This window comes from Mesocricetus auratus, unplaced genomic scaffold (assembly GCF_017639785.1).
Source record: "Mesocricetus auratus isolate SY011 unplaced genomic scaffold, BCM_Maur_2.0 Super-Scaffold_100691, whole genome shotgun sequence".
Taxonomy (NCBI): domain Eukaryota; kingdom Metazoa; phylum Chordata; class Mammalia; order Rodentia; family Cricetidae; genus Mesocricetus; species Mesocricetus auratus.
In genome coordinates, this window is record NW_024429267.1 from 37,407,433 (window position 1) to 37,416,480 (window position 9,048).

At 54.1% G+C, this 9,048-nt stretch overlaps 1 protein-coding gene and 1 long non-coding RNA gene across 4 annotated transcripts; one reads left to right on the forward strand and one right to left on the reverse strand.

The window, feature by feature from the left end:
- Positions 1 to 551: 551 nt before the first annotated feature.
- LOC110341236 lies at positions 552 to 5,389 on the reverse strand. 3 transcript variants are annotated; one of them, XR_005874888.1, is made up of 5 exons: positions 5,192 to 5,389; positions 4,727 to 4,939; positions 4,103 to 4,222; positions 3,745 to 3,827; positions 552 to 3,324 (listed from the first exon to the last, which is right to left on the reverse strand). It is a non-coding gene; the product is annotated as an uncharacterized LOC110341236 (long non-coding RNA). The 3 variants fall into 3 exon arrangements; XR_005874889.1 differs by having other exon boundaries at positions 552 to 3,025; positions 3,209 to 3,324; positions 4,727 to 5,389; XR_005874887.1 differs by having other exon boundaries at positions 4,727 to 5,389.
- A 255-nt stretch (positions 5,390 to 5,644) lies between these two features.
- Positions 5,645 to 8,392, forward strand: Foxl2 (forkhead box L2). Its single transcript, XM_005088112.4, has one exon. The coding sequence runs from the start codon at positions 5,906 to 5,908 to the stop codon at positions 7,022 to 7,024; it is 1,119 nt and encodes a 372-aa protein (XP_005088169.1). The 5' UTR covers positions 5,645 to 5,905; the 3' UTR covers positions 7,025 to 8,392.
- The last annotated feature ends 656 nt before the right edge of the window (positions 8,393 to 9,048 follow it).

Here is a 9,048-nt window from a genome sequence, read left to right on the forward strand (position 1 = left end):
AAGTAGGGGAAGAAACAGGAATCTAATTCACTGTTGGTGGGAGCCCACATTTGTTCTTCCTAGGAATACAACTTTATATAACCTACCAAACTTAGAACTGTGCCATTTGACTCCAACTGCTAGAAATTTTGCTTTCAAATATGCGGATCTGTCTACAGAGTTGAGTGCACACGATTGTACACTAAAGTATTGCTTGTGTCAGCAAAGACTTGGAAACAATCTAGACACCACTGTATTAATTAAATTTTCTGTTGCTGTGATAAAATATCTCACAGAGAGGGTGGAGAGATGGCTCAGCAAGTAAGAAAATTAATTTAACTGTTCTTCCAGGGGACCCAAGTTCTGCTCCAGCACTCACACTGGGTAGTTCACAACTACCTGTAACTCTAGCTCCAGGTAATCTAACACTCTCTTCTGGAGTCCTCAGGCACCACACACACACACAGAGAGAGAGAGAGAGAGAGAGAGAGAGAGAGAGAGAGAGAGAGAGAGAGAGAGAGAGAGAGAGAGAGAGAGAGAGAGAGAGAGAGAGAGAGAGAGAGAGAGAGAGACAGAGACACAGAGACAGAGACAGAGACACAGAGAGACAGAGACAGAGACACAGAGAGACAGAGACAGAGACAGAGACAGAGAGAGGCCACTTTGGATTCATAGTTTGAGGGATAAAGTCGATCACGGTGGGGAGGACACAGCAGTAAAATCACTAGGCAGATGGTTACATTGTGTCCCATGGTCAGGAAGCAATGAGATAGATGCTGGTGCTCTAACTTCCTCCCTCTCTTATACTCATTCCAGGGCCCCAGTCCCTGGGATGGAAATTCAGACAGGCTCACAGGTGTGTTTCCTAGGTGATTCCAAATCCAATCATGGTGATGCTGAAGATGAACCAGCTCAGCCACTCAGCTCTGTAAGGAAAATGCACTAAGAAAATGGGGTGTCCTGATGCATATCTGAAATCAGAGACATGAGCCTAAAGGAGGATTATCTCAAGTTCCAGGGCAGCCTGGGCTAAGAGAGAGACCCTGTGGGTGGGGGAAGGGGGACAGATACAGAAGGATTTCTAAGGGGCATGATGTGGAGCACTAGTTGCTACCATGTACAGAAAGTGACAGTGTGCAGGAGAAAAAAGCTGTTCGTGCTTGTATATGCATAAAATATGTTATAAAAAACCGGGGTTCTGGTTGTCTGGTAGATGCATAATTTTGGAACAGAGATTGTATTGCAATGAATATGCCACTATTAAAAATGATAAAATGTAAAATTCTGAAGCAATACAAGGTTCCTTAATTTCCCAAGCTGATATTACTGAGAATTAACAGGAGTCCTTGTAATCTGCTCAACTATAGTGGCTCCCAGCCTGTCAGTGGTAGATACAGGTAAGGGACAGACATGTCCAGTGTGGTGGCCTGTAGTCCCAGTGCTCAACAGACAGAGGCAGACAGATCTTAGCCAAGGCCAGCCTTCCAGACTACACAGTGAGACCCTGTTTAAAAACAAAAAGATGGCCAGGCATAAGGACCCCCATTCTGTCTGCACCAAGTACCTCTGTGGGCTAACACAGACCCTGCATGTTTCTGGTCTTGAGTTTCCATCGGCCATAAAATACCTTTTTCTGTTCAGATGTATTACTGATCCTTCACTCCACCAAATGAAATGCCAAAGCTATAAAGTACTGGGAATCTGGCACACCAGGATCCTCAATTATCCACTCCCAAAGACCCTAAATTCAGACTATTACCTCTCCCAACAAAAGCATGCTTGTACCACCACAGCAGCCTGACAGTAATTATGCCCAATCACAAAACCAGAGCTCAGCAAGGCCTCAGTTGTCTACAAAGGGGCCTGGGGAAGGATGGGCTACAAAGAGTGTAAAACCGACATAAGAACTCCACGGAGCAGACCCGATAACAAGTGATCCCGCACAGAGGGCTTGGTCGGCTGTCTGGCAGCCCAAGACCCTCTCCAAAATCCCACATTCTGTTCTCTCACTGTCCACAAATCCTCCACACTTCCCACTTTCCAAGTCAAGGTGCAGTATCTTCAAGCCATTGCTTCATTCTAGAACGTCCCTCCCTAGACACTGTAGAGGGACTCGCCCAGGTCTAGCCTCCAGAATCCAGAAACCAAGGGTCCCCTTGCCTAGTCTGCAAATGTCCTGAGAACACCACTAGGTCTCCAAAGCCGCAGTCCGGCAGGTTTTCACGAAATGGAATCCCCTTCACATGGAGCAACCGGCTAGGAAGCCGTGAGATGGAAGGGCTTGCTGGTGTGTAAAGAGACTTAGTGTCTAAAAGCCAATTTAACACACATTTACGTAAATGTGCAGAATCTCAACTAGTATGTGCAACAAGTGATCTCGGAGAGGACTTAGAGTTGATGGAGAGAGGTGGACAGGGGTCATTGTGAGTGTATCAGAGTGATGTAGATGCCTGAGATGTGGGTGGGAGGCTCGAGGTCGGCTAAGTGTGGAGTTGGGTAGGAAGGGGTAAGCCCCACGGAAGCCTGCTTTTCAATGTGCTGCAGAGGCAGGGTTAGGGTTAGCCTCACCAGTTTGTCTCTCCTGGCTCGAGGGGACAGGAAGTTGGGACTGTTAGGGACCGATAAGAAAGGGGGACCTGAGAGACCAACAGTCGGCTGAGCATCCAATCTGAACCATGCGCAGCACCTCAGCCTGCCCAGCACTGCAGCTGCCCGAAGCCCAGCCCGGGAGAGAAACGTTTTCATCAGGGACCAGCGACTTGCTCACGTCTAGACTTCGGAGAGCAGAGCGCGGGGCTGCCTCGCTGAGAGACTGCTGTGCCGGCGTCTTCCTAGCATGGCGTTTGCTGGCGTTTCTCTAGCAGCACAAGGAGCTGGAGAAGTTGAGGGCTCCTGGAAACCCGGCCAGAAAAACAAGGAGCTCCGCCTGGCTCAGGACCATGGCCGCTGGAGGTGAACGCAGGCGGGAGGTCACTAGGTGGACACCTAGCTTTGTCAGAATGAACCGGAGAAACCGCGGTGGCCTATACAACCTCTGCAAACAGGCCTAGAGGAAGAGAATCCTACCCTTGCCAAGACGCAGGGCCCTACCCAGCCTGTCTAAGGAGATGGGTAGGAGTGAGCAAAGATCACCCCGCCGCTTCCAGGAGCTCCTGCGGCATCCACCTCCCGCTCAGCGGTAGTGCACCTTCTCCCTAGTCTCCTCCAGTCCTTAGCTCTGGCTGCTTACCGCCGGCCAGACGCAGCTCAGCCCGGGAGGTGATCCCCAAGGCGCCTACAGTTCTGTTTCCCAGCCTTGTGCACGAACGAGGCACCCTGTCTCCACTTGGCATTTGGGTGCTGATCCTGCAAAGGACAGCAAGAAATTAATTTCCAAGAATGCATTTCCACTCAAAAAAACCAGAGACTCTGTCCTACACCCCCCAACCCCCAACAAACACACACACACACACACACACACACACACACACACACACACACACACACGGCCCCTTAAAGACTGAAAGGGAGCTCCACAGAGGAATTCGGGGAAGTGATGACATATACAACAATGCTGTCACACCTGGCTGCTGAGGAGCTGAGCAGCGGAAATGGAGCCATTTGGGGGAGAGGGGGGAGGACCCAGGGTCAGCTTGGGTGGTCAAAAAAAAAAAGAAAGAAAGAAAAATGGGGGGAGTGATCCCCACCAGAATGGGACCAAAACCAGATGTTTTGGCCCTGCCCAGACCAACCAGACTTATCACTCCTACCCCTAGCTGGGCATACCTGATGTTGAAGACTAACACCTGCAGGCCTGCTCAGGAGAAGCACTGTTTGTCCCACGTGTGCTCAGGGCAGTGAGAGAGAACCTAGAAAAACGCCCAAGCCATTTGGGGATATTTTCAATAAGGGCTGGAATTAGGTATCTCCCGGGGAAATTAAGAGGACTCCAACTCCCTCTCACCCTGGTGGTTTGCCAGGTTTGCCCTGTTGACCTCTCTGGAGTCATCTTCAAGATGCTGGATTTCAAGCTTTCTCTCTCTCCCCCTCCCTCCCTCCCTCCCTCCCTCCCTCCCTCCCTCTCTCTCTCTCTCTCTCTCTCTCTCTCTCTCACACACACACACACACACACACACACACAAACCCTCCTTTCCTTTCTTCTCAAAGTGGGAGCACACAATGTAGGTAGGTGGTCTTCAGATTCTGTAGCCACTGGCCACTGCGGGCTCTAGGGATTCTGGAGAATTCTTGAAGACCAAGCAGCCTGAGAGAAAGAAGTAAAAACCAGGCAGTGAGCTAGCCACCTAGACATGACAATCACTGGTACACCTTCAGGGCATTCATTAAGACCACCACCCTTCACAAAGCCTCTGGGAAGCTCGGAGATTTGAAATACTAGCCTCTCTCCCACTTCAAGACTGCGGACTTGTGTTAAGGCTGAGTTAAATGGCACACCTGATTTTGTGCTGGCGCAGATTTCCTCTCATTCCTTTTCTATTCTTTCGGGTGTAACTGAATACCCACCAGACCTCTGTTATCATCTCAAAACCTTTAGAGAAAGACCAAACTACTGTCCATCACGGCAAGCACCTCCCCCAGTCTGCTGCTTTTCAACGACAGAATTACCAACGCTGGGAGGGGAGTAGGCAGGTAACCATTGTGGGGGTAGGGAAGGAAAAAGATAGAAAATAAAAGATGCTATATCCACAAACGTTGCTCATCTCACTAATGAGCAGATTCAACTCTCAAACCTTGTACATAAGCATACCTGTGTTTCTGAACAGCACATTTGCACTTGCGCAGTATTTCATATATCACAGATCGTCCCCCATGTGACATCTGTGCACACAACAGTCCTCAAAGTCCCTCGGCAGCATCCTCGTCGGTGTCCAAGCCGGAGTACTGGGGACACTACTTCGTCTTTAAAACATACACCCAAGTCGTGGGATTGCAAGGCGAATTCCGAGGAGAAGCCTGGTACCTACACCCACCAGCAGCACAGATGAGGGAAGTGTCGATGCAAGTGGTACTCCTCTTCCCAGCGATCCTCTCCCTGGCCCCAATCCGGCCCAGAGCAGGCCGAAGTTTCTGCCTTCTGGGCTGGTTTACCTCCAGCTGCCGCAAAGTTCTGCCACTCCACCCTGGTCCGGCCCCCTGGCCATCTCGCTCCTCCCTAAGCCTCAAGCTAGAAGCCTAGCCCCCGGCAGAGAGCAAAGGGGTTGTTTTCTGTCACCTGAAAGCTGCCAAGAGGCTTGGATCACCCCTCCTCCGTGGGGATTATGCTGCCGGGACACAGACAGGGTGCTGCTAGCCCCCATGCGGGCCTTCCGAAAAGCAAGCACCCGCAGATTTCAGGACTCGTGAGAGCGTGAGCCCGGCTGTCGGCGGGGCCCCCTAGGCTCCCGAGGCCGGGGCAGGCCGGTCTAAGCAGTGCCGGCCGATTAAAAAAAGAGACTTAGAGATGAACTCGCCCGTGCACTGCTGGCTGCCCGGCTATAGGGGCGAAGGACCCTGACGCAAGCGGAACTCGGCGGAGCCCATACGAATCAGAACGAAGCAAGACTCCTGGCGCACTAGGGACTCCAGGAGGCAGCTGCGCCAGAGACGCGGGTCGCGTCTCGGGAAACCGGACGGTGGGGGGAGGGGAAAGCTCAACCAAGAAAACCCACCGAGGCGGGGACTGGCCTGGGCGGGGAGGGGCGGCGGGGCCGGAGCCCCTCGCTGTTGGGCAGACTCTCGATGGCCAGAGGCTGACTTCCACTCCCGCCGACCGCTCCCCGGGGGGAAAGAGAAGAGAGCAAGAGCGGCGCGAGGCCTCCGGTTCCTCAGCCTGCAGAAGTTGGTGGCTTGGCCGCGAGCGCACACTCCAGCACGGGTCTGCAAGGCGAGCCTGCAGCCGGAGAGTACAGCCCCGGGGCGGCCCGGTCGAGGTGCTCCGGCTTTTGTCATGATGGCCAGCTACCCGGAGCCCGAGGACGCCGCGGGGGCCCTGCTGACCCCGGAGAGCGGGCGCACAGTCAAAGAGCCCGAGGCACCGCCGCCGAGTCCGGGCAAGGGTGGCGGGACAGCACCCGAGAAGCCGGACCCGGCGCAGAAGCCCCCGTACTCGTACGTGGCGCTCATCGCCATGGCGATCCGCGAGAGCGCCGAGAAGAGGCTCACCCTGTCGGGTATCTACCAGTACATCATCGCCAAGTTCCCGTTCTACGAGAAGAACAAGAAGGGTTGGCAGAATAGCATCCGCCACAACCTCAGCCTCAACGAGTGCTTCATCAAGGTGCCGCGCGAGGGCGGCGGCGAGCGCAAGGGCAACTACTGGACGCTCGACCCGGCCTGCGAGGACATGTTCGAGAAGGGCAACTACCGACGCCGCCGTCGCATGAAGCGGCCCTTCCGGCCGCCGCCCGCTCACTTCCAGCCGGGCAAGGGGCTCTTCGGGTCCGGAGGAGCGGCGGGTGGCTGCGGCGTGGCGGGCGCGGGGGCCGATGGCTACGGCTACCTGGCGCCACCCAAATACCTGCAATCGGGTTTCCTCAACAACTCCTGGCCCCTGCCGCAGCCGCCCTCGCCCATGCCCTACGCCTCCTGCCAGATGGCGGCGGCCGCGGCAGCAGCTGCAGCCGCCGCTGCAGCCGCCGGCCCGGGGAGCCCCGGTGCAGCCGCGGTGGTCAAGGGGCTGGCGGGCCCCGCCGCCTCCTACGGGCCGTACTCGCGCGTGCAGAGCATGGCGCTGCCTCCGGGCGTCGTGAACTCTTACAACGGCCTGGGAGGCCCTCCCGCCGCGCCCCCGCCGCCGCCGCACCCCCACCCGCACCCTCACGCACACCATCTGCACGCAGCCGCCGCACCCCCGCCAGCTCCACCACACCACGGGGCTGCGGCGCCACCCCCGGGCCAGCTCAGCCCCGCCAGCCCGGCCACCGCCGCTCCCCCGGCTCCCGCGCCCACCAGCGCGCCCGGCCTGCAGTTCGCCTGCGCCCGGCAACCCGAGCTCGCCATGATGCATTGCTCTTACTGGGACCACGACAGCAAGACGGGCGCGCTGCACTCGCGCCTAGATCTCTGAGAGCCACGGCGTGCGGCAGCGGCCCCGGGGTGGAGGAGCCGAGCTCGGGTCGCAGCCGCAGCAGTCAGCCGGACAACACACACTCTGGGACAGCCTCTTGAGCCAGAGCCCTCGAGCCTTCTGCGCCTCCTCGTTCCGCCCGGCTCCTGCGGCTCCACTTTGTCGCCTCCGCTGCTCCTCCGGTGCTCTTCCCCACCGCGGCCTCTGCCTTAGAGCGCTCCTGGCCGGAGGCCGCCCCTCCGCGCTTTCCGCAGGCCTCCTCTCCTCTCGGAGTCCCGGAGTCACCACCGCAGGGAGTGTGTCCCCGGCCAAGGTGCGGCCGAGGTGTCCGTGGCCGCGCTGACCTCTTGGCCTTCTCTTCCAGGTCGGTGGACTCGCGTTCGACTTTCTCCCCCCGACTGCCGCGCTGTCTTCGGCTAGAAGCGCTGGGCTGCTGGAGTAGCGGAACCCACGCTGCCGGAGAAAGGAAAGAACGTGTCTGGTCGCTCCTGGAACCGTCCTGGAACTGATCAGAAGCCGCTTGCAGAGGGGCCCATTGGGCGGGGCGGGGGTTGAGCCCCAGGCTGGAGTAGGAACAGCCTAGTTCCAAGGCCTGTAATCGGGTTCACATCCCGGCGCCTAGTGAGGCCGCGGTGCCTCTGCTCTTCAACCCACCGCTTCGGGCACCTCCAGTCCAGTGTGGCTGGCTAACGTCTTGTGTAAAAGATCGGTGAGGTTTTTTTTTTTTTACGATATTAAAGAATACTTTTTAAGAGAAAAAAAGAAAGAGAAAGAATAAAACTTTCATCGGGATAAAAGGTGAAGTGTTATGGCCTTCGAGTTTGCTAAAAACCAAACAACAAAATCAAAAGCTTTAGTTTCTTCATCATCCCTGCTCGGGGATTTGTGTAGAATCCCCATAGTGACTTCAGACGGCTGTATTCAGAGCCGGGAGAAAATAAGTAACTAAAAGAAGGTTTCCACTACAAATCGGGAGTTTCCCTCTGTATTTTAAAAAATAAAAATCAAAGCAAATTTCCCCGGATCTTCAGATTCTAGCCCGGGATGCCAGGAGATTACGGCCTGGCTGGGCCACACTTCGGGGATGACACTTCCCTCCCTGATTTTTGCTTTTCAGAAGTCTTGCTTCTTTCACCTTCGGAAGGAGAAATGTGAAACCGGCCACGGCCGGCCTACACGGGCTTGTGGTCCCAGCCGGCCGACCAGAAATTTCTGAGACCTGTTGGTTGAGTAATGTCTTTCGGGGACCAAATTTTTTAGAGGGAACTAGAGCACTTTTGTTGTATTTGTATGTGTGTGTATGTGTGCACGCGCGCGCGCGTTCCTTGTCAATTCCCAAATAAATGTTTTGGTTTTTTTTTCTTTTAACACGGACTTAACATTGTTTCTTTTACACCGTGGTTAGCAGCTAGAAAGAGCCAGCCCTTCAGCAAAATTGTGTCCTTTTAAAAAGTGACACAAAAAAGGGTTGAGAGCAACCAGGGTGGCAGTCGCTTTGGGCTGTCGCTACTGCTTTGTTTTTCTGAAGATTGTTTGTTTTTCTGTGTCATCGCTCGTCTGTTGTGGCTGTTTAACACCGGCAAAGATACCGGGTCCTTCGCTAGAGGCTACTGTAGGCATGGTTTGTTCTATTTTTGCGCCCGTGTAAGCTTATATTTTGCCTCTTACGTAATTGTACTAGGTGTGTGCAGGGTGTTCTCGTTATTATCCTCATAATTTTAAGGGTTTTTATTTTCGAGTCAAATATATAACATTTTGTGAGGGTTTTTTTTTTCATATAAAATCCCGATTTCAGAAACAAGATGCACGCTTTTCTACAATGTATTAGCTGATTTGTTATACTGTTGTTTTTAAAAATCGGCATTCGTTTTTCTTGAGGTAGGGGTAAAAAACTTGGCGCTTTTCCTGAAATTGAGTGCACTATATGCTACAAAGATGAAGCTTACTTTTTCTTTACTGAATTCATCAAATAACGAATTAAGACCCAAGCTTTCATTAAGATACAAAAGGTGTTTGACCTGGTT

Coding starts and splice junctions, on each gene's coding strand:
- Foxl2 (XM_005088112.4), top strand. CDS start 5,906: ATGATGGCCAGCTACCCGGAGCCCGAGGACGCCGCGGGGGCCCTGCTG.